Source organism: Oncorhynchus nerka, linkage group LG22, assembly GCF_034236695.1.
Source record: "Oncorhynchus nerka isolate Pitt River linkage group LG22, Oner_Uvic_2.0, whole genome shotgun sequence".
Classification (NCBI taxonomy): Eukaryota; Metazoa; Chordata; class Actinopteri; order Salmoniformes; family Salmonidae; genus Oncorhynchus; species Oncorhynchus nerka.
This window is the reverse complement of record NC_088417.1, coordinates 96,207,897-96,233,288: the sequence shown is the minus strand read 5'-3', so window position 1 is coordinate 96,233,288 and position 25,392 is coordinate 96,207,897. Positions and strand designations below refer to the sequence as shown.

Genomic DNA, 25,392 nt, shown 5'->3' with positions numbered 1-25,392 from the left:
AAAAGATGAGAGAGGCCTGTAATTTTCATCATAGGTACACTTCAACTATGACAGACAAAATGAGTTTATTTGCAAATTATGGTGGAAAATAAGTATTTGGTCAATAACAAAAGTTTATCTCAATACTTTGTTATATACCCTTTGTTGGCAATGACAGAGGTCAAATGTTTTCTGTCAGTCTTCACAAGGTTTTCACACACTGTTGCTGGTTTTTTGGCCAATTCCTCCATGCAGATCTCCTCTAGAGCAGTGATGTTTTGGGGCTGTTGCTGGGCAACACGGACTTTCAACTCCCTCCAAAGATTTTCTATGGGGTTGAGATCTGGAGACTGGCTAGGCCACTCCAGGACCTTGAAATGCTTCTTACGGAGCCAATTCTTCGTTGCCAGGGTGGTGTGTTTGGGATAATTTTCATGCTGAAAGACCCAGCCACGTTTCCTCTTCAATGCCCTTGCTGATGAAAGGAGGTTTTCACTCAAAATCTCACGATACATGGCCCCATTCATTCTTTCCTTTACACGGATCAGTCGTCCTGGTCCCTTTGCAGAAAAACAGTCCCAAAGCATGATGTTTCCACCTCCATGCTTCACAGTAGGTATGGTATTCTTTGGATGCAACTCAGCATTCTTTGTCCTACAAACACGACGAGTTGAGTTTTTACCATAAAGTTCTATTTTGGTTTCATGTGACCATATGACATTCTCCCAATCTTCTTCTGGATCATCCAAATGCTCTCTAGCAAACTTCAGACGGAACTGGACATGTACTGGCTTAAGCAGGGGGACATGTCTGGCACTGCAGGATTTGAGTCCCTGACGGCGTAGTGTGTTACTGATGGAAGGCTTTGTTACTTTGGTCCCAGCTCTCTGCAGGTCATTCACCCGTGTGGTTCTGGGATTTTGGGGATTTTTGCTCACCGTTCTTGTGATCATTTTGACCCCACGGGTTGAGATCTTGCGTGGAGCCCCAGATCGAGGGAGATTATCAGTGGTCTTGTATGTCTTCCATTTCCTAATAATTGCTCCCACAGTTGATTTCTTCAAACCAAGCTGCTTACATATTGCAGATTCAGCCTTCCCAGCCTGGTGCAGGTCTACAATTTAGTTTTTGGTGTCCTTTGACAGCTGTTTGGTCTTGGCCATAGTGGAGTTTGGAGTGTGACTGTTTGAGGTTGTGGACAGGTGTATTTTATACTGATAACAAGTTCAAACAGGTGCCATTAATACAGGTAACGAGTAGGGGACAGAAGAACCTCTTAAAGGTCTGTGAGAGCCAGAAATCTTGCTTGTTTGTAGGTGACCAAATACGTATTTTCCACCATAATTTTCAAATAAATTCATTAAAAATCCTACAGTGTGATTTTCTGGATTTTTTTTCTCATTTTGTCTGTCATAGTTGAAGTGTACCTATGATGAAAATTACAGGCCTCTCTCATCTTTTTAAGTGGGAGAACTTGCACAATTGGTGGCTGACTAAATACTTTATTGCCCCACTGTATATACCAGTTTCATTTAATTAAGGACAAAAAAATTGACAACTATATAGATTTAAAAATAGTTGGGAAAAGATTTTCGATGTACCGATTCCATAACACATGCTTTATGAATTGACACACAATTTTCTGTTTATTATATCCTACTGCAGGCCTAAAACCTATGGGTTTAACCTTCTGAATTAATGATTATATTGAAGATAGAAGACACCTCTTCATGAGTTGCAAGAGCCGATCTGTTATCCAACAATTATTATTATTATTACTATTACTGAATTACAGAGCACTGGGTACTGGTCTTGATAAATCAATCAGATTTTTATTTACAGTTCTCTCGACCGGTCCCGTTGTACAGCGCCATATTTTCCTAACTGAAACCCTTAATTAAATTGCTTTAGCCGTGATTGTAAAATGAATCAGCCGATGCATTGGTCCAGAGCCAGGTGGTATTGGCGGAGAGTCACGTCATTGGCTGAGAGTCAGACGGCATTGGCGGAGAGTCAGGCGAAGAATGAGGCGTTGAAGAGGGGGCGAGGAACAAGATGCAGTCACAATCCATGCCAGGCTCAGCCTGTGAGCTCTGGAACTCCACCTTCTGTTTGTGGACTCTGAAAACAACATGTCCTTAATAAAGATATGGCACATGGATTATGAATTGACATCCAATTTTCCGTTCCTCCTGAAAGTGCTAATATTAAAAACAGTCTAATGCATTCTCTCCGTCGCCCACACGCACTTTAAACATTTGGATAATAAAGCATTTAATAAAGTCTGACATTGGTTGATTTTAATACTTCTGACAGCCAAAATTCTAACTCCACCCATAACTTTTTGACTTTTAAACATTCCCAGAAGGCATGGATTATTATAACCTACTGCAGGCCTAAAACCTATGGGTGCAAACAACATTTCCATGATGGGCTCTTAGCCTGACAATAGACTCTTCCACCTTTACAAAAGGATAGCCTAATAGCTCGAGCTAGGTGTGAAAAAAAATCCCCCCAACTTGCAATGTATTAAGTAGTCTAAAGTTTTACATTTTGAACTACAAACATCATTCAACCGCAAAATGTTGGATAAAGCATATACTGTACAGTATTTCTTCATCAACCTCTTTATGCTTTCATTAATAAAATAATTACAAAAATACTCTTCAAAATGCAGATGTTTATTTCAACTATCAGCAGGACAATAGACTCTGTTTTGACCAAGTTAATCTGCTCATGTTGTGTGTGTTAGATTATTTGTGGCATTTTAAGCATATTGAAGATAGAAGCCACCTCTTAATGAGTTCCGAGAGCCGATCTGTTATCCAACGAATATTTTTGCTTGTAGGCTTGGCAGAGTTACGGATGAAATTTTCAGAATAAAGTAGGCTAACTCCCAAAGTCATTCAATTGTTTTAATAGGATTTGAAGCAATAGATACCCGCGTGTGGTCAACTATTTCAGCACCATTTCGCGCTGCTATGAGACAAGCATGGGAACTGTTCTTGGTTTTTATTTTCACTGAATCTCCGTTTGGATATCGGTTAGCATACAATTATGGTGTGGAAATGTTTTACTCTTCACCGGTCACGTTGTACAGTGCCATATTTTCCTAACGGAATCTTTGAGGGTTTTGTTTTTCTCGGATAGAAACACCGTAATATTAATCAAACTAATTAAGCTAAATTTCTTAAAATCAATCCCATAAACTATGTTATTACAAAAAAAGGTTTTAAATTCTCTCGTACAGCCAATATTAAAAACAGTCAAATGCTTCTCAAAGATGCCCTCTGGTGGTCAAACTAGCACTAACTAGCATTAATGTCAACAATGGCTGACACTTAAATAACGTGCCATAGAATTCTGCGGCACCCCGCAAGGTGTGCTGCAGTACGACGCAACTTTTAAAGGAGGAACCACTGTAAGGACAGACACAGACAGGGAGGAAAATAGACAGGGAAGATAGCAGTGCAGTCTTCTTGCCCCTCGACAGATCCTTTTAAAACCAGAGCTCTGATTTGATATCCGATCTTCTCTGTCCACACATAGATGATCCCTCACTCTCTCTAACTCCTCTTTGCTTGTCATCACATAGACAACAGCTGTCTGTGAATGATGACTAGGACGTAATGGATGATATAACACTCATAGGATTAAATACAGAACACAATGTATTATTGTATATCTATGAGAATAGCCCGTCTTTGTATGACGTATCAGCGATATCACCTGACTGTTGACACCAGATGAGAGTTCACACTGTGACTGTGAATCTGAATCATTCATCAGCATAATAATCACAGGATCTGAGGAGGGGAAAAAGCTGTCTCCACCACTACCTTGGTCTTTTCATCACTACCCTGGTCCTTCCACCGCTACCCTAGTCCTTCCACCGCTACCCTGGTCCTTCCACCACTACCCTGGTCCTTCCACCGCTACCTTGGTCCTTCCACCGCTACCCTGGTCCTTCCACCACTACCCTGGTCCTTCCACCACTACCCTGGTCCTTCCACCGCTACCCTGGTCCTTCCACCACTACCCTGGTCCTTCCACCGCTACCCTAGTCCTTCCACCGCTACCCTGGTCCTTCCACCACTACCCTGGTCCTTCCACCGCTACCTTGGTCCTTCCACCGCTACCCTGGTCCTTCCACCACTACCCTGGTCCTTCCACAACTACCCTGGTCCTTCCACCACTACCCTGGTCCTTCCACCACTACCCTGGTCGTTCCACAACTACCCTGGTCCTTCCACCGCTACCTTGGTCCTTCCACCGCTACCCTGGTCCTTCCACCGCTACCCTGGTCCTTCCACCGCTACCCTGGTCCTTCCACCACTACCCTGGTCCTTCCACAACTACCCTGGTCCTTCCACCACTACCCTGGTCCTTCCACCACTACCCTGGTCCTTCCACCACTACCCTGGTCCTTCCACCACTACCTTGGTCCTTCCACCACTACCCTGGTCCTTCCACCACTACCCTGGTCCTTCCACCGCTACCCTGGTCCTTCCACCACTACCCTGGTCCTTCCACCACTACCCTGGTCCTTCCACCGCTACCCTGGTCCTTCCACCACTACCCTGGTCCTTCCACCACTGAGAAACCTCGGAGGGAGCTTTAGAAAGGCCAATAGGTTTCCAATAGGTCTGAAGGAAATTAAAGACACACACACACACACACAGACAGACACACACTCCCCATCACATAGGAGATCTAGGAATAATGATTTGTCAGCTCAGTAGTGTGTGTTAAATGATCTCAGCCATGCTTTGTGCTTTCTCAATATTCCACCTGGCTGTTAAAGTCAATATGACACCTGGCTGTTAAAATTAATATGCCACCTGGCTGTTAAAATTAATATGGCACCTGGCTGTGAAAGTCAATATGCCACCTGGCTGTGAAAGTCAATATGCCACCTGGCTGTTAAAATCAATATGCCACCTGGCTGTTAAAATCAATATGTCACCTGGCTGTTAAAATCAATGTGCCACCTGGCTGTTAAAATTAATATGCCACCTGGCTGTTAAAATCGATATGACACCTGGCTGTGAAAGTCAATATGCCACCTGGCTGTGAAAGTCAATATGCCACCTGGCTGTGAAAGTCAATATGCCACCTGGCTGTGAAAGTCAATGTGGCACCTGGCTGTGAAAGTCAATATGCCACCTGGCTGTGAGAGTCAATATGCCACCTGGCTGTGAAAGTCAACAGATGTCCGTACTAGAAATGTATACCTAGCTAACATAAGCTTTTTATAATGGGCCAATTGTTTACTGCTGAATAGCCTGAACAGCATGGTTGTACCCCCACTGAATAACCTGTCTCAGAACAGCATGGTTGTATCCCCACTGAATAACCTGTCTCAGAACAGCATGGCTGTATCCTCAACTGAATAACCTGTCTCAGAACAGCATGGCTGTATCCTCAACTGAATAACCTGTCTCAGAACAGCATGGCTGTATCCTCAACTGAATAACCTGTCTCAGAACAGCATGGCTGTATCCCCACTGAATAACCTGTCTCAGAACAGCATGGTTGTATCCCCACTGAATAGCCTGTCTCAGAACAGCATGGCTGTATCCCCACTGAATAGCCTGTCTCAGAACAGCATGGCTGTATCCCCACTGAATAACCTGTTTCAGAACAGCATGGCTGTATCCCCACTGGCACCCTATACCTTATGCATGTACAGTGCACTACTTTATAAGGCTCTGGTCAAATGTAGTGCACTATACACTGTGTACAAAATATTAAGGACATCTTCCTAATATTGGGTTGCAACCCCCTCCCCCCTTTTCCCTCAGAACAGCCTCAATTCGTCGGGGCATGGACTCTATAAGGTGTCGAAAACATTCCACAGGGATGCTGGTCCATGTTGACTCCAATGCTTCCTACAGTTGGTGTGAAGTTGGCTGGATGTTCTTTGGGTGATGGGTCATTCTTGATACAACGCGGGAAACCGTTGAGTGTGAAAAACCCAGCAGCGTTGCACTCCTTGACTCAAACCGGTGCGCCTGGCACTTATTACCATACCCCGTTCAAAGGCATTTAAATCTGTTGTCTTGCCCATTCACCCTCTGAATGGCACACAAACACAATCCATGTCTCAATTGTCTCAAGGCTTAAAAATCCTTCTTTAACCGGTCTCCTTTCCTTCATCTGCACTGATTGAAGTGGATTTAACAAGTGACATCAATAAGGGATCATAGATTTCACCTGGATTCACCTGGTCAGTCTATGTCATGGAAAGAGCAGGCGTTGTTAATGTTTTGTACACTCGCGTATAGGGAATAGGATGCCATTTGGGATACAGTGAGTTGCAGCTGAATGTAATGATTGTAAAATCACAGCTCGGGGATTGTCAGCCCAACTCTCTAACCACTAGGCTACCCTTCGTCTGTTCTGGATTAGGTTTTAACAGCGGGAACTGGGTTACTGAGATTTCAGAGATTTGTCACCCAAACACCATTCTCGTTTTCTCGTTTTCCTGGACAATGGCGAGAAACCCGTAAATGATAATAAATGATTTCTATGAACAGCGTGACGTGAAATTAAACTGTTAAATGATGTTCAATGTCTAAGTCTGGTTTCTCCTCGGCTTCCTCTGCTCTGCTACCTGCATGATCAATCATCAACGCTTAGTGTGTGTGTGTGTGTGTGTGTGTGTGTGTGTGGGTGTGTGAGTATGTTCTGCAGCGCATTGCAATGTATTAGCATAGCAGCTGTCATTAGCTGTCAGGGCTAGAAAACATTACTGATCCCTTAGAGGGGACCAATGGGAGCGCTGTCATTGGGCCTGATGACCGCGGCTTCCTCTGCTCTGCTACCTGCATGATCAATCATCAACGCTTAGTGTGTGTGTGTTGGTGTGTGTTGGTGTGGCCTGCCTTAGGCCATAAATTGAAAGAGCTGTGTGTGACGGGTTCTCCTACCATTTCATTTCAATGCCATTTCAAAAAGAAGACAATAGCTTTCCTAATAATCCCTCTACATACTGTATCATAACTGGTGAGAGGATATGCTGAGCAATAGAAGGGTAAATTAGCCCAGATGCCAAAAAACCAAAACAAATGCCCGTGTGACCTATCAACTCTCTGGCTTCATTCATACATTAGACCAGTCGTCACAATGCTAGCAGACTACCATATTTATTTAACACACAGTTGCTAATAGAGCACATGCCTCGGGCTAATTGCATGGCTTCTATAAATGTAATTGTTGACTATATGTGCAGGCTACACGCGACCTCTCAACACAGTTATGGTAGACAATGTCCAATCTCAATCTCACATCCAAATCTCCACTAACATGTGGCGCTGGCAAATCTGACCAGCAGCTCACCATGCGCCCACTTTTAACATCCTGAAACAATGTTGCTAATCTCCATTTCTTTGAACGCTTTTGTGAACACAGTGTATCAGTCATTTTGGAATTAGCGGCAGTGATTAGCAGCAGTTTATATTTGAGCCAGGATCTGTAGAGACACAGCAAGCACTGCAATGCAGTGCCTTAGACCGCTGTGCCACTTGGGAGGCCCTCTTACTGTAGATTACCTGTTTTCTTACTGTAGATGACCTGTTTTCTTACTGTAGATGACCTGTTTTCTTACTGTAGATGACCTGTTTTCTCACTATAGATGACCTGTTTTCTTACTGTAGATGACCTGTTTTCTTACTGTAGATGACCTGTTTTCTTACTGTAGATGACCTGTTTTCTTACTGTAGATGACCTGTTTTCTTACTGTAGATGACCTGTTTTCTCACTGTAGATGACCTGTTTTCTCACTATAGATGACCTGTTTTCTCACTGTAGATGACCTGTTTTCTCACTATAGATGACCTGTTTTCTCACTGTAGATGACCTGTTTTCTCACTATAGATGACCTGTTTTCTCACTATAGATGACCTGTTTTCTTACTGTAGATGACCTGTTTTCTCACTATAGATTACCTGTTTTCTTACTGTAGATGACCTGTTTTCTTACTGTAGATGACCTGTTTTCTCACTATAGATGACCTGTTTTCTTACTGTAGATGACCTGTTTTCTTACTGTAGATGACCTGTTTTCTTACTGTAGATGACCTGTTTTCTTACTGTAAACAACCTGTTTTCTTACTGTAGATCACCTGTTTTCTTACTGTAGATGACCTGTTTTCTTACTGTAAACAACCTGTTTTCTCACATACAAATAGAACAGCTACTGTAGAACAAACAAAGCCCCTTGGAGCATGGCGATTCACAACGACATAGTTGTAATCCTGTGTATTCCGCTGTGCTCTCTGCAGTGCCGGGTCCGATTCGGTCCTCGACAGGAACGTGGCCATCAAGAAGCTCAGCAGACCCTTTCAGAACCAGACCCATGCCAAGAGGGCCTACAGGGAACTGGTGCTCATGAAATGTGTCAATCACAAAAACGTGAGTTACAATGTTATGTCTCGTTTAAGCAAGTAACAAGAACAACAGTAAAAAGACAGGCTATATACAGTAGAGAGGCTATATACAGTAGAGAGGCTATATACAGTAGAGAGGCTATATACAGTAGAGAGACTATATACAGTAGCGAGGCTATATACAGTAGAGAGGCTATATACAGTAGAGAGGCTATATACAGTAGAGAGTCTATATACAGTAGAGAGGCTATATACAGTAGAGAGGCTATATACAGTAGCGAGGCTATATACAGTAGAGAGGCTATATACAGTAGTGAGGCTATATACAGTAGTGAGACTATATACAGTAGTGAGGCTATATACAGTAGTGAGACTATATACAGTAGAGAGGCTATATACAGTAGAGAGGTTATATACAGTAGAGAGGCTATATACAGTAGAGAGGTTATATACAGTAGAGAGGCTATATACAGTAGAGAGGCTATATACAGTAGAGAGGCTATATACAGTAGAGAGGTTATATACAGTAGAGAGGCTATATTCAGTAGAGGTTATATACAGTAGTGAGGCTATATTCAGTAGAGAGGTTATATACAGTAGAGAGGCTATATTCAGTAGAGGTTATATACAGTAGTGAGGCTATATTCAGTAGAGAGGCTATATACAGTAGTGAGGCTATATACAGTAGTGAGGCTATAACAGTAGAGAGACTATATGCTCCACTGGATGTCATAAGGTGAATGCACCAATTTGTAAGTCGCTCTGGATAAGAGCGTCTGCTAAATGACTTAAATGTAAATGTATATACAGTAGAGAGGCTATATTCAGTAGTGAGGCTATAACAGTAGAGAGACTATATACAGTAGAGAGGCTATATACAGTAGAGGGGCTATATACAGTAGAGAGACTATATACAGTAGAGAGACTATATTCAGTAGAGGCTATATACAGTAGAGAGACTATATACAGTAGAGAGGCTATATTCAGTAGAGGCTATATACAGTAGTGAGCCTATATACAGTAGCGAGGCCATATACAGTAGTGAGGCTATATACAGTAGTGAGGCTATATACAGTAGTGAGGCTATATACAGTAGTGAGACTATATACAGTAGAGAGACTATATACAGTAGAGAGGCTATATACAGTAGTGAGACTATATACAGTAGTGAGGCTATATACAGTAGTGAGACTATATACAGTAGAGAGGCTATATACAGTAGAGAGGCTATATACAGTAGAGAGGTTATATACAGTAGAGAGGCTATATACAGTAGAGAGGCTATATACAGTAGAGAGGTTATATACAGTAGAGAGGCTATATACAGTAGAGAGGCTATATACAGTAGAGAGGCTATATACAGTAGAGAGGTTATATACAGTAGAGAGGCTATATACAGTAGAGAGGTTATATACAGTAGAGAGGTTATATACAGTAGAGAGGTTATATACAGTAGAGAGGCTATATACAGTAGTGAGGCTATATACAGCAGTGAGGCTATAACAGTAGAGAGACTATATTCAGTAGAGGCTATATACAGTAGTGAGACTATATACAGTAGCGAGGCTATATACAGTAGAGAGGCTATATACAGTAGAGAGGCTATATACAGTAGAGAGGCTATATACAGTAGTGAGGCTATAACAGTAGAGAGGCTATATACAGTAGAGAGGCTATATACAGTAGAGAGGCTATATACAGTAGAGGGGCTATAACAGTAGAGAGGCTATATACAGTAGAGAGGTTATATACAGTAGTGAGGCTATATACAGTAGTGAGGCTATATACAGTAGAGAGGCTATATACAGTAAAGAGACTATATACAGTAGAGAGGCTATATTCAGTAGAGGCTATATACAGTAGAGAGACTATATACAGTAGAGAGGCTATATTCAGTAGAGGCTATATACAGTAGTGAGACTATATACTGTAGCGATGCTATATATAGTAGAGAGGCTATATACAGTAGAGAGGCTATATACAGTAGAGAGGCTATATACAGTAGAGGGGCTATAACAGTAGAGAGGCTATATACAGTAGTGAGGCTATAACAGTAGCGAGGCTATATACAGTAGAGAGGCTATATACAGTAGAGAGGCTATATACAGTAGAGAGGCTATATACAGTAGAGAGGCTATATAAAGTAGAGGGGCTATAACAGTAGAGAGGCTATATACAGTAGAGAGCCTATATACAGTAGTGAGGCTATAACACTACCCTTTTTAGTGCCTTGCGGTCGGAGGCCGAGCAATTTTCCGTACCAGGAAGTGACGCAACCAGTCAGGATTTTTGCCTTTGTTTTTATTTTGCCTTTGTCCATAGGAATTCCCTTTTTTCTTGAACCTCCCAGTCACTGCAGTGTGGCGCTGCATCATTATGAAGCTATATAAAAAAAACAAATATGGCTTGAAGACATAAGAATTTGAAATGTAAATAGCTGTTAATGTTGTAGCTTACTGTACAATAGACTGGAACGTTAACCTGAGACTCTCTCTGTTTGTCCCTGTCTTTCAGATCATCAGTTTATTAAATGTTTTCACACCACAGAAATCATTAGAAGACTTCCAGGATGTGTAAGTGCCGATTAACTTTTCAGAGGAAAAATGAACAACTGTGAGATCAGAGAGAATGCAGGGAAAACCTATATTTTCATTTAATCTGACTTTTAATGTGACGTATTACGCTGATTTAACAACAGACAAGCACAAGTGTTACGTACCTTCAAGACTTATTCGTTTGGAGAAAAGAAGCAGTGAGACTGAAGTCTGTGAAGGTGGTAGAGAAGTGTAATGTGAAGCCTTCGGGTTCTGTCTCTCTTTGTACTGACCGATGAATGAATTTGTAGACTGCTGATACTGCAGTAAATGGATTGCACCATGCTCGTCTGAAAAATCTGAAAAATGTGCAAATAGATTTTATGAATCTGAAATGTATGAATACATGTAGAATTCTAGGTAATTACATGAAATTTATTGCAAAATAACCTACTACCTCAAAATACGTCAAGAAACATCGTTACCGTTCGCATCACAAAAGCTTGAAGATCAGAGGAAGGGAAACAACTACGTCAAGGTCTCCGAGCGAATGACGTCACCGTTTGAAACGCTACAAGCGCGCACAGCGCTCACCAGCTAGCCATTTCACACGGGTCACACCAGGATATTGAGATGAGATTTTTAAAAATTTGGTAACGAACACGATGACGGCCATGAATCAATGGAGTGGCTGCGGTTCTGGATTTTCCGGAAACCGTATTTTTCGTGTCTAAATATACAGGTTGTTTGTGCCCATGTGTCAGATCTGTTTTAATGTAGCTGCTGCCCCTCCTTGTTCACCAATGAACGCCATTGTCTGGTGTAGCCTACGAACTTCATGTTGTACACAGAAGAACTGATCAACATGTTCGTACGAACTCCCAATGCAAAACTCAATGAGGAGTTACACACAAGTATCTAGGCAGCATATCAAACACAAGCAAGACACACACACGCAACGTAGCCTAATTAGCGATTTAATGTTGTTTTTTAATTATCATTGCAAACATTGGCTAAGCAGGAGGCAGACAGTCAAAGTAGTAGTGTTATTTTTCAGCAACTCTGGCTACGATATGGCAGCAACTATAAAGATTAGCCTACATCATCACAAAAAAAAGATGATTGTTTTTGCTCCAATACAACGTGTAAGGGCCTGCATTCTGCTTGTGCCACTGCAATATCCATTACAACAGACAGAGAAGGTTCTAGCCTTCACAATAGCCTTGAATGTTTTTATTTGAGCTGTTCAGAAATATGAGGCTGAGACACAGGCTACATCACCATGTTTCAGAAGGGTCTCCTGAGTGAGTGGCACAGTGGTCTAAGGCACCGCATTGCAGTGCTAGAGGCATCAGGACAGATCCTGGTTCGTTCCCAGACTGTGTCACAACTGGCCGTGATCGGGACCACCCATAGTGGCGGTGCACAATTGGCCCAGTGTCATCTGAGTTAGGGGAGGGTTTGGCCGGGGGGGTAGGCCGTCATTGTAAAGAACAATTTGTTCTTAACTGACTTGTCTAGTTATATAAAGGGTCAATTAAATAAGAGGCCGAGTAAAGACACGCTTGTGCAGAAAAGTGATCCAGATGCTTATCTTTGAGAAAAAGTCTCCAGAAGGGAAACTCTGTATTCGCAGCCCCGGCCTTCATACAAAGACCATGTAGAATCCCATTGATGCTCTGGCACTGCACAGTGGTGTCCATTGTGTTGAGAAGAGATGAGACGGAGGAGTAGAAGAGAAAGGAGTGAGAGGCAGAATGATAGATTAAACTAGAGCCTCTTGGGTTTAAAGGTCATGTAGGCCTATTTCTCAGACCTCTTCTTCATTCTGGATATTATTTCACTACTTTCCCGCCATATTCAAATGCCAACTCAGGGTGTTTACTACTAGTTGTGAAAACATGTCTATCTGTTTTGGAGCACTAACTTTTAGATCTGTCTGGCCCGAAGTAGATCCATCACCACGGTACCCCACGTCTCTTCTTACTAACAGTGTCACTCTGTCAGGTACCTGTGCATGGAGCTGATGGATGCCAACCTGTGCCAGGTGATCCAGATGGAGCTGGACCATGAGAGAATGTCTTACCTGCTCTACCAGATGCTGTGTGGAATCAAACACCTGCACTCCGCGGGCATCATTCACAGGGTGAGATGGCCTCTCTCTGTGTGTGTGTGTGTGTGTGTGTGTGTATGTGTGTGTGGCATCAAACACCTGCACTCCTACGGGCATCATTCACAGGGTGAGATGGCCTCTCTGTGTGTGTGTATGTGTGTGTGTGTGTGTGTGTGTGTGTGTGTGTGTGGCATCAAACACCTGCACTCCCACGGGCATCATTCACAGGGTGAGATGGCCTCTCTCTGTGTGTGTGTGTGTGTGTGTGGCATCAAACACCTGCACTCCTACGGGCATCATTCACAGGGTAAGATGGCCTCTCTCTGTGTGTGTGTGTGTGTGTGTGTGTGTGTGTGTGTGTGTGAATGTGTGTGTGTGTGTGTGTGTGTGTGTGTGTGTGTGTGTGTGTGTGTGTGTGTGTGTGTGTGTGTGTGTGTGTGGCATCAAATTCTATGACTCCCAAGTGGTGCAGGGGTCTAAGGCTAGCTGTGGCACGAGAGGTCTTGGTTCGAGTCTAGGCTCTGTCGCAGCCGGCCGTGACCGATAGACCCATGGGGCGACGTACAATTGGCCCAGGGTCGTTTGGGTTAAATGACATCGTTGCAACTGCTTCTGCCTGCTGGGATATGCCATCTGTGGACATTTAAACATACTATAGTAGCTAGCACCACCTGTTAAAGTTTTACCTCAGTAACCCTCATCTCTTGTTGTTGCTTTCCCCAAAGGACCTGAAACCTAGCAATATAGTGGTGAAATCTGATTGTACTCTGAAGATCCTGGACTTTGGCTTGGCTAGGACTGCAGGCACCAGCTTCATGATGACCCCGTACGTGGTGACGCGGTACTACAGAGCCCCAGAGGTCATCCTGGGCATGGGGTACAAAGAGAACGGTAAGAAAGGTTCTAGAGGAGGTTCTGGTGTTCTGACACTGTAACATGCTACTGCTGGGATGTGTTCTAATACTTTAAGATGTGTTCTAATACTGTAAGATGTGTTCTAATACTTTAAGATGTGTTCTAATACTGTAAGATTTGTTCTAATACTTTAAGATGTGTTCTAATACTGTAAGATTTGTTCTAATACTTTAAGATGTGTTCTAATACTGTAAGATTTGTTCTAATACTTTAAGATGTGTTCTAATACTTTAAGATGTGTTCTAATACTGTAAGATTTGTTCTAATACTTTAAGATGTGTTCTAATACTTTAACTAACCCACGGAGTCCTCAGGTGTGGTAGTGTAACCTCTTCTTTATGACCTTAAGTCAGAATACGTCTACAGTCAGTGGTCTGTAGACAGCAGGGGCCTCTGACAGCCTCTCCACATCATGGAGTAAATACATGCTTAAATAAACCACAAGCAGTGGTGAGTGGGTAACCTTGGCTCTACGCTCATGAATACACTACTAGACGGAGGCCTGTAGGGTGAGAGGCCGGGAGGTGAGGCCATGGATTTCCTGCCACCAGCCAAGCCCCAAGAGACTGACTTCTTCTCTCTCTCTCTTCATTAATGGAATAGTAATTTGTCTGCGTGCTACGTCTCTGACTAATTATAGTCTGAATAACCAACCGCCTCTTTCAAATCACTCTGTTTCCCACGCTCTCTGTCAACAACATCTCTTTCTCAATTCCTCTTTCCTTGATTTCTCACATATTTGATGTATCCTATCCTTGACACCTTCTCAAAACGCATTGGAGGAGAACTTGAGGGTTCCGAGGGGAGGGACCTAGGGGAGGGTTCCGAGGGGAGGGACCTAGCGTAGGGTTCTGAGGGGGCGACCTAAGGGAGGGTTCCGAGGGGAGGGACATAGGGTAGGGTTCCGAGGCGAGGGACCTAGGGGAGGATTCCATGGGGAGGGACCTAGGGGAGGGTTCCGAGGGGAGGGACCTAGGGGAGGGTTCCAAGGGGAGGGACCTAGGGGAGGGTTCCGAGGGGAGGGACCTAGGGGAGGATTCCGTGGGGAGGGACCTAGGGGAGGGTTCCGAGGGGAGGGACCTAGGCGAGGGTTCCGAGGGGAGGGACCTAGCGTAGGGTTCTGAGGGGGCGACCTAAGGGAGGGTTCCGAGGGGAGGGACATAGGGGGGGTTTCCGAGGGGAGGGACCTAGGGGAGGGTTCCGAGGCGAGGGACCTAGGGGAGGATTCCATGGGGAGGGACCTAGGGAGGTTTCCGAGGGGAGGGACCTAGGGAGGGTTCCAAGGGGAGGGACCTAGGGAGGATTCCGTGGGGAGGGATCCGAGGGGAGGGACCTAGGGAGGATTCCGTGGGGAGGGTTCCGAGGGGAGGGACCTAGGGGAGGGTTCCGAGGGGAGGGACCTAGGGGAGGATTCCGTGGGGAGGGATCCGAGGGAAGGGACCTAGGGAGGATTACGGGGGAGGGATCCGAGGGGAGGGACCTAGGGGAGGATTCCGTGGGGAGGGTTCCGAGGGGAGGGACCTAGGGGAGGATTCCGTGGGGAGGGTTCCGAGGGGAGGGACCTAGGGGAGGATTCCGTGGGGAGGGATCCGAGGGGAGGGACCTAGGGGAGGGTTCCGAGGGGAGGGACCTAGGGGAGGATTCCGTGGGGAGGGATCCGAGGGGAGGGACCTAGGGGAGGGTTCCGTGGGGAGGGACCTAGGGGAGGGTTCCGAGGGGAGGGTTCAGAGGGGAGGGACCTTGGATCTTCACGTCTAATACGTTTTGATAAAGAGGCGAGGAGAGAGGATGCTGGGAAAGAGGAACTGAGAAAGAACCTACGGTTTTTCTTTTCTAATGCTAACCTCTGACTTATCTCTCACTCTCTGTCTCTGTACCTGCAGTGGATATATGGTCGGTGGGGTGCATTATGGGAGAAATGGTGCGTCACAAAATTCTGTTCCCTGGCCGGGACTGTATCCTTACTTACTAAGATAATATACATATTGTCAGTTGATCTTGATAAAAGGCCAGCACTCAATCCAATCTGCTATTGCGCAGTGCACTATGCTGCTGACAATACATATTTTAAAGGCTATTTCCCCCAACATTCGCAGAGATCGCTTTCGTGGTAAACGATGCGCAAGCGTAAATGATCCATAATAGTCTGTTACTGTGCTTTAATATGCCATTCTTTGAATCCCGGTCTAAGATTTGTGCCTGTAAAATTTGGATAAACAGGTATTTAATAAGTGATTTGTATCAAAATAAAGGAAGTAGAGTACGTACATCAAATCCTATCATTGGCCCAATTCTTTATACATATATTTTCTGATGATTCTTCTCAGACTCTGAAGATGAATCGATACCTGTCCTGTCCCCATCTGTTAGGTACTGGCCTGTCCTCCTCTGTTAGGTACTGGGCTGTCCTCCTCTGTTAGGTACTGGCCTGTCCTCCTCCTGTTAGGTACTGGGCTGTCCTCCTGTTAGGTACTGACCTGTCCTCCTCCTGTTAGGTACTGGGCTGTCCTCCTCTGTTAGGTACTGGCCTGTCCTCCTCCTGTTAGGTACTGGGCTGTCCTCCTCTGTTAGGTACTGGCCTGTCCTCCTCTGTTAGGTACTGACCTGTCCTCCTGTTAGGTACTGACCTGTCCTCCTCTGTTAGGTACTGGGCTGTCCTCCTGTTAGGTACTGGCCTGTCCTCCTCTGTTAGGTACTGGCCTGTCCTCCTCTGTTAGGTACTGGGCTGTCCTCCTGTTAGATACTGGCCTGTCCTCCTGTTAGGTACTGGCCTGTCCTCCTCTGTTAGGTACTGGCCTGTCCTCCTCTGTTAGGTACTGGGCTGTCCTCCTGTTAGGTACTGGGCTGTCCTCCTATGTTAGGTACTGGGCTGTCCTCCTGTTAGGTACTGGGCTGTCCTCCTCTGTTAGGTACTGACCTGTCCTCCTGTTAGGTACTGACCTGTCCTCCTGTTAGGTACTGACCTGTCCTCCTGTTAGGTACTGGGCTGTCCTCCTCTGTTAGGTACTGACCTGTCCTCCTGTTAGGTACTGGCCTGTCCTCCTCTGTTAAGTACTGACCTGTCCTCCTCTGTTAGGTACTGGCCTGTCCTCCTCTGTTAGGTACTGGCCTGTCCTCCTCTGTTAGGTACTGGCCTGTCCTCCTGTTAGGTACTGACCTGTCCTCCTGTTAGGTACTGACCTGTCCTCCTCTGTTAGGTACTGGCCTGTCCTCCTCTGTTAGGTACTGGGCTGTCCTCCTGTTAGGTACTGGCCTGTCCTCCTCTGTTAGGTACTGGGCTGTCCTCCTCTGTTAGGTACTGGCCTGTCCTCCTCTGTTAGGTACTGACCTGTCCTCCTGTTAGGTACTGACCTGTCCTCCTCTGTTAGGTACTGGCCTGTCCTCCTCTGTTAGGTACTGGCCTGTCCTCCTCTGTTAGGTACTGGGCTGTCCTCCTGTTAGGTACTGGGCTGTCCTCCTGTTAGATACTGGCCTGTCCTCCTGTTAGGTACTGGCCTGTCCTCCTCTGTTAGGTACTGGCCTGTCCTCTTCTGTTAGGTACTGGGCTGTCCTCCTGTTAGGTACTGGGCTGTCCTCCTCTGTTAGGTACTGGGCTGTCCTCCTGTTAGGTACTGGGCTGTCCTCCTCTGTTAGGTACTGACCTGTCCTCCTGTTAGGTACTGGCCTGTCCTCCTCTGTTAGCTACTGACCTGTCCTCCTCTGTTAGGTACTGGGCTGTCCTCCTGTTAGGTACTGACCTGTCCTCCTCTGTTAGCTACTGACCTGTCCTCCTCTGTTAGGTACTGGCCTGTCCTCCTGTTAGGTACTGGGCTGTCCTCCTGTTAGGTACTGACCTGTCCTCCTGTTAGGTACTGGGCTGTCCTCCTGTTAGGTACTGGCCTGTCCTCCTCTGTTAGGTACTGACCTGTCCTCCTCTGTTAGGTACTGGCCTGTCCTCCTGTTAGGTACTGGGCTGTCCTCCTCTGTTAGGTACTGGCCTGTCCTCCTGTTAGGTACTGGCCTGTCCTCCTCTGTTAGGTACTGGCCTGTCCTCCTCTGTTAGGTACTGGCCTGTCCTCCTGTTTGTTAGGTACTGGCCTATCCTCCTGTTAGGTACTGGGCTGTCCTCCTCTGTTAGGTACTGGCCTGTCCTCCTGTTAGGTACTGGGCTGTCCTCCTGTTAGGTACTGGCCTGTCCTCCTGTTAGGTACTGGGCTGTCCTCCTGTTAGGTACTGGCCTGTCCTCCTGTTAGGTACTGGCCTGTCCTCCTGTTAGGTACTGGGCTGTCCTCCTGTTAGGTACTGGCCTGTCCTCCTGTTAGGTACTGGCCTGTCCTCCTGTTAGGTACTGGCCTGTCCTCCTGTTAGGTACTGGCCTGTCCTCCTGTTAGGTACTGGGCTGTCCTCCTCTGTTAGGTACTGGCCTGTCCTCCTGTTAGGTACTGGGCTGTCCTCCTCTGTTAGGTACTGGCCTGTCCTCCTCTGTTAGGTACTGGGCTGTCCTCCTCCTGTTAGGTACTGGCCTGTCCTCCTGTTAGGTACTGGGCTGTCCTCCTCTGTTAGGTACTGGCCTGTCCTCCTCTGTTAGGTACTGGCCTGTCCTCCTCTGTTAGGTACTGACCTGTCCTCCTCTGTTACGTACTGGGCTGTCCTCCTCTGTTAGGTACTGACCTGTCCTCCTGTTAGGTACTGACCTGTCCTCCTCTGTTACGTACTGGGCTGTCCTCCTCTGTTAGGTACTGGCCTGTCCTCCTGTTAGGTACTGGGCTGTCCTCCTGTTAGGTACTGACCTGTCCTCCTGTTAGGTACTGGGCTGTCCTCCTGTTAGGTACTGGCCTGTCCTCATCTGTTAGGTACTGACCTGTCCTCCTCTGTTAGGTACTGGCCTGTCCTCCTGTTAGGTACTGGGCTGTCCTCCTCTGTTAGGTACTGGCCTGTCCTCCTGTTAGGTACTGGCCTGTCCTCCTCTGTTAGGTACTGGCCTGTCCTCCTCTGTTAGGTACTGGCCTGTCCTCCTGTTTGTTAGGTACTGGCCTGTCCTCCTGTTAGGTACTGGGCTGTCCTCCTCTGTTAGGTACTGGCCTGTCCTCCTGTTAGGTACTGGGCTGTCCTCCTGTTAGGTACTGGCCTGTCCTCCTGTTAGGTACTGGGCTGTCCTCCTGTTAGGTACTGGCCTGTCCTCCTGTTAGGTACTGGCCTGTCCTCCTGTTAGGTACTGGGCTGTCCTCCTGTTAGGTACTGGCCTGTCCTCTTGTTAGGTACTGGCCTGTCCTCCTGTTAGGTACTGGCCTGTCCTCCTGTTAGGTACTGGGCTGTCCTCCTCTGTTAGGTACTGGCCTGTCCTCCTGTTAGGTACTGGGCTGTCCTCCTCTGTTAGGTACTGACCTGTCCTCCTCTGTTACGTACTGGGCTGTCCTCCTCTGTTAGGTACTGGCCTGTCCTCCTGTTAGGTACTGGGCTGTCCTCCTGTTAGGTACTGACCTGTCCTCCTGTTAGGTACTGGGCTGTCCTCCTGTTAGGTACTGGCCTGTCCTCCTCTGTTAGGTACTGACCTGTCCTCCTCTGTTAGGTACTGGCCTGTCCTCCTGTTAGGTACTGGGCTGTCCTCCTCTGTTAGGTACTGGCCTGTCCTCCTCTGTTAGGTACTGGGCTGTCCTCCTCCTGTTAGGTAATGGCCTGTCCTCCTGTTAGGTACTGGGCTGTCCTCCTCTGTTAGGTACTGGCCTGTCCTCCTCTGTTAGGTACTGGCCTGTCCTCCTCTGTTAGGTACTGACCTGTCCTCCTCTGTTACGTACTGGGCTGTCCTCCTCTGTTAGGTACTGGCCTGTCCTCCTGTTAGGTACTGGGCTGTCCTCCTGTTAGGTACTGACCTGTCCTCCTGTTAGGTACTGGGCTGTCCTCCTGTTAGGTACTGGCCTGTCCTCCTCTGTTAGGTACTGACCTGTCCTCCTCTGTTAGGTACTGGCCTGTCCTCCTGTTAGGTACTGGGCTGTCCTCCTCTGTTAGGTACTGGGCTGTTGTAGCTCTAGTGACTCTAACTAACTTGACATTATTATTATTATTAACATTATAACTCTAATATTTCCATAATTGTATTATTAATTCACCATCTAATACATTAATTAACCTCTCTGAAAAGTGTAATATTAATTCACCATCTAATACATTAATTAACCTCTCTGAAAAGTGTAATATTAACAAATTGCTTAATGTACGTTCTTACCAAGAAAGTAATTATCCAACCTGTATTCAACCTCTTTATTCCGGGACCTCTTTGGCAGAATGAGACATTCCTCACTCAGAATATTTATGCTTTTCTTAATTGATATATTTCTGGTGGTGAGTGTGTCTGCCTGGTACGTGTTGTATACACTGTGGGAATCCACAATATATTCTAAGTCCATTGTGTCATTATCTTAAGGTAGTCAATGCTAATCAAAATGCCAGCAGAGTGAAACATGTAAGTTGCTTTTACAGTGGATTTTACCAACCTAGAACATATGAAAGGTTTCATTCCAAAATGATATATATCCATTATCAGAAATGTTATTCTTTTATTGTTTAAAGAACTTATGAAAGAGGTTGCCGTGTTTTTTCACTCCCTAATTATGGGATGCACTTTAATTTCAGAGAGACAAATAATCATGTTTTGTTTTCGAAACTCTACAGTATATCACTCTCAGATAAATAAATAGTACTGCTAGGTTTCACACAGTCAAATGTGACAAAAAAAACTGTATAAAATGATGCATTTGTGACATCAATAAAAAAAGAAAAAAAAAGAATTAAAATTAATCAGTACGATTTGACATTTTAGTCATTTAGCAGATGCTTTTATCCAGAGCAACTTACAGTTAGTTCATTCATCTTAAGATCGGTAGGTGAGACCACCACATATCACAGTCAAATGTACAGGATAGTCATCACAGTCAAATGTACAGGATAGTCATCACAGTCAAATGTACAGGATAGTCATCACAGTCAAATGTACAGGATAGTCATCACAGTCAAATGTACAGGATAGTCTGAGTTGATATTGACGTAATAATATGGAATCCCCCTCGGACATTGACCCCAATTGTAAAAGAGACAACTTCGTTGTCGATTTGTTTTTTTGTTATACAGAAATAACCAAACATGCCGAAAAGCCGCTGTGTTGTTCAATGTAACCAGGTCAAAAATCCCGACCTACGGTTCGCAATTGACCCACATGGGGAAATAGAGCCTGTGAGAAGTGCCCTGTGACTTCAGGCAATTCAACATGGGAGATTGGGACACATGGGGAAATAGAGCCTGTGAGAAGTGCCCTGTGACTTCAGGCTATTCAACATGGGAGATTGGGACACATGGGGAAATAGAGCCTGTGAGATGTGCCCTGTGACTTCAGGCTATTCAACATGGGAGATTGGGACACATGGGGAAATAGAGCCTGTGAGAAGTGTCCTGTGACTTCAGGCTATTCAACATGGGAGATTGGGACACATGGGGAAATAGAGCCTGTGAGAAGTGCCCTGTGACTTCAGGCTATTCAACATGGGAGATTGGGACACATGGGGAAATAGAGCCTGTGAGAAGTGCCCTGTGACTTCAGGCTATTCAACATGGGAAATTGGGACACATGGGGAAATAGAGCCTGTGAGAAGTGCCCTGTGGCTTCAGGCTATTCAACATGGGAGATTGGGACACATGGGGAAATAGAGCCTGTGAGAAGTGCCCTGTGACTTCAGGCTATTCAACATGGGAGATTGGGACACATGGGGAGCCATTGTCCAAGCACGTAGATACAGTGCCTTGCGAAAGTATTCGGCCCCCTTGAACTTTGCGACCTTTTGCCACATTTCAGGCTTCAAACATAAAGATATAAAACTGTATTTTTTTGTGAAGAATCAACAACAAGTGGGACACAATCATGAAGTGGAACGACATTTAAGCTTTAAACATCCCAAGGAGTATCAGACCACTGCAAATCTACCAAGACCTGGCCGTCCCTCTAAACTTTCAGCTCATACAAGGAGAAGACTGATCAGAGATGCAGCCAAGAGGCCCATGATCACTCTGGATGAACTGCAGAGATCTACAGCTGAGGTGGGAGACTCTGTCCATAGGACAACAATCAGTCGTATATTGCACAAATCTGGCCTTTATGGAAGAGTGGCAAGAAGAAAGCCATTTCTTAAAGATATCCATAAAAAGTGTCGTTTAAAGTTTGCCACAAGCCACCTGGGAGACACACCAAACATGTGGAAGAAGGTGCTCTGGTCAGATGTAACCAAAATTGAACTTTTTGGCAACAATGCAAAACGTTATGTAACACAGCTCATCACCCTGAACACACCATCCCCACTGTCAAACATGGTGGTGGCAGCATCATGGTTTGGGCCTGCTTTTCTTCAGCAGGGACAGGGAAGATGGTTAAAATTGATGGGAAGATGGATGGAGCCAAATACAGGACCATTCTGGAAGAAAACCTGATGGAGTCTGCAAAAGACCTGAGACTGGGACGGAGATTTGTCTTCCAACAAGACAATGATCCAAAACATAAAGCAAAATCTACAATGGAATGGTTCAAAAATAAACATATACAGGTGTTAGAATGGCCATGTCAAAGTCCAGACCTGAATCCAATCGAGAATCTGTGGAAAGAACTGAAAACTGCTGTTCACAAATGCTCTCCATCCAACCTCACTGAGCTCGAGCTGTTTTGCAAGGAGGAATGGGAAAAAATGTCAGTCTCTCGATGTGCAAAACTGATAGAGACATATCCCAAACGACTTACAGCTGTAATCGCAGCAAAAGGTGGCGCTACAAAGTATTAACTTAAGGGGGCTGAATAATTTTGCACGCCCAATTTTTCAGTTTTTGATTTGTTAAAAAAGTTTGAAATATCCAATAAATGTCGTTCCACTTCATGATTGTGTCCCACTTGTTGTTGATTCTTCACAAAAAAATACAGTTTTATATCTTTATGTTTGAAGCCTGAAATGTGGCAAAAGGTCGCAAAGTTCAAGGGGGCCGAATACTTTCGCAAGGCACTGTATGTGTGCAGAAAACATTTAATCACAGGTAGGACATTTAACCTGTTTAGTACAGTCTGTTTATAACTCCACTCACTACTTGTAGCTGTATAGTCCATTTGTTTGTGTTGTTGGTCTTGGCTAGCTTAATGTTCTGGTTGGTAGCTAGCTAGCACACACTCACATCGAGCAAAAAACTTGACCTTTGTCAAACACAATTTTCTTGTTGTCTGCCTGTTTTAGTCAATTACATAACTACAATAAATAAAAGTACAACAAGTCTAAAGATTAATTTTCAACACTGCCTGCTCCCTAGCGTTCTCACTACTTAGAAACACGTAAATAGTTTTCATAACCGTTGACTGCTACAAAGGTCAAGTTTTTGCTGTGAGCCAATGGGGTAACCTAGGTAACCGCATGTTGTTTTCCCCACAGGCGGGCGGGTCCTCGACGTTCTATCTAATACCGACTGGGACTATACGAACATTCCATTCCAGCTAAACAATGGAAATATAGCACTTCGCCAGAAAAAAAAAAACTATTTTAACACACATCTATCATCTATTAATAAAAAATCTGAGAAAAGTAATATTTTACACACACATGATTCTAACCATAAGCATTCATTTCTGATGAAAAAAACACAAATGTGAAAAATTGCTGGATATAGCATTTTGGAACGAAGCTATTCATATCCACTAGAGAGTGGCTTTACCTACAGGGCTTTAGAAAACAGGCATGTGTCATGTTGTATGTCTGGGCGCAGTGTGTGGTGGATGGAGTTAGTATCACAGGAGGTTGGTGGCGCCTTAATTGGGGAGGACGGACTTGTGGTAATGGCTGAAGCAGAATTGGTGGAATGGTATCAAATACATCAAACACATGGTTTGACGCCATTCCATTTGCTCCGTTCCAGCCATTATCATGAGCCGTCCTCCCCTCAGCAGCCTCCACTGGTTTGTAATGTCATGTGTCATACATGCTGAGTGACTGGTATGGGACTGTGTCTGGCTGCAGTGGACATGTGGTCTGTGGGCTGCATCTTTGGAGAGGTGATAAGAGGGACAGTGCTGTTCCCAGGCACCGACCGTATCCTTGCCTCACTTCTGGAACAAATCATCAACACTATACTGCACACTGCTAGAAGAAATGGCGTTGTGAAGAACCAAATAGGGTTCAATGGCTAGCGGCATACAGTATAGGCCCTATAGAACCTTTAGATAATAGGGACAGTGCTGTTCTCAGGCACCGACCGAATCCTTGCCTCATTCTATAGACTATAACTAGTATTAACACAATAGCCTCCTTTTTCCTGATTGTGTCCACATCCTGATTGTGCCTACATTTGTAGACGGGTGTAGATGATCAAAAGACACGTTGGAATCTGATTGTGATCAGATCTTCCTGACCACCTCTGGTAGTAGTCAGGCACGCATTATGTCTGGATTTCTCACAAGTGTAGATGGACCTGGACAGTAAAAACATATAAACCATCATTATTCTGCCTTTTAAAATCATTGGCAGCTGGCGCCATTGACTTTTGACATCAATATGTGTTTTAAAAGAAATCACTAATATTTTAGAAGAATATCTGTCAAATAATTTGCATACGGGGAAGGACAGGGACATTTGGTCACAATGCAGACACAGTGGAGGGATAATAAACGCATTTTAATACCACTTGTAGATATATATCTGAAAATCTGGGCACAATCAGAATGTGGTTCAGATCAGGACCAAGGATGCATGTTAGCGCCAGGTTTAAACGGGGCTAATGATACAACGCGCTCCATAGATCTGCTACTAGCGCACCACCGCTAACTAGCTTGCGATTTCACACCTGCCTCGTTCTGGCTTTGTTCCAGTCTTTACAGGCTACAACATACAGCATCAGGGCTGTCATTGAGACGAACATTTTGAAAATAGCGTAAATTCAAGATGAGGGGGATACTGATAATATTTAACGGGGATTGTCAGTATAAAAAAGTAAATGCTTTCTTTTAAAACACAAATTAAGATACGTAGCTATATGGAAAGGTTTTAGAATACATTTCAGCAAATTGTTTTAATCAAATTAGACGAGCTAAACATCCGTGTAGAATAATTTGAGGGAATGAATGAAAAGGTCCCCAAGCTTCTCATTTCACAGCATGGTGTAGATGAGATTCCCAAAGTGGGATGTAGACAAAGAGGAAATGAAGCCGGCGTTCCAGCAGGATGAGCTCATGTGTTTCTGGATGTCCTGGCTGGCTGGCAGACATCCTCTACCACCCCCTCTGAGAACGTTGGGAGATGGAGAGAACAAAGACTCAACCATCTCCGCCATCACCCCCCCCCCCTTCCTCAGCTTGGCCACCTCCTATTCACCTACATACAAATACACACACACCATCCTTACCCCTCTGTTCCTATCCTAAAATAGTGCTCATCATTCAAAATCAACATTCAAGTTTATTTGCCATTTGTAGT

At 45.0% G+C, this 25,392-nt stretch overlaps 1 protein-coding gene across 5 annotated transcripts in view; it reads left to right on the top strand.

Annotated features, from left to right (window-relative positions):
* Window positions 1–25,392, top strand: part of mapk10 (mitogen-activated protein kinase 10) — a 150,057-nt gene that overhangs the window by 74,649 nt on the left and 50,016 nt on the right. For all 5 annotated transcript variants that reach the window (XM_065007616.1, XM_065007615.1, XM_065007618.1 and 2 more), the window contains exons 4-8: window positions 8,264–8,393; window positions 10,883–10,941; window positions 12,910–13,048; window positions 13,741–13,906; window positions 15,814–15,885. In XM_065007616.1, the coding sequence (XP_064863688.1) occupies window positions 8,264–8,393; window positions 10,883–10,941; window positions 12,910–13,048; window positions 13,741–13,906; window positions 15,814–15,885 (566 nt within the window). The remainder of the gene's footprint in view (window positions 1–8,263; window positions 8,394–10,882; window positions 10,942–12,909; window positions 13,049–13,740; window positions 13,907–15,813; window positions 15,886–25,392) is intronic.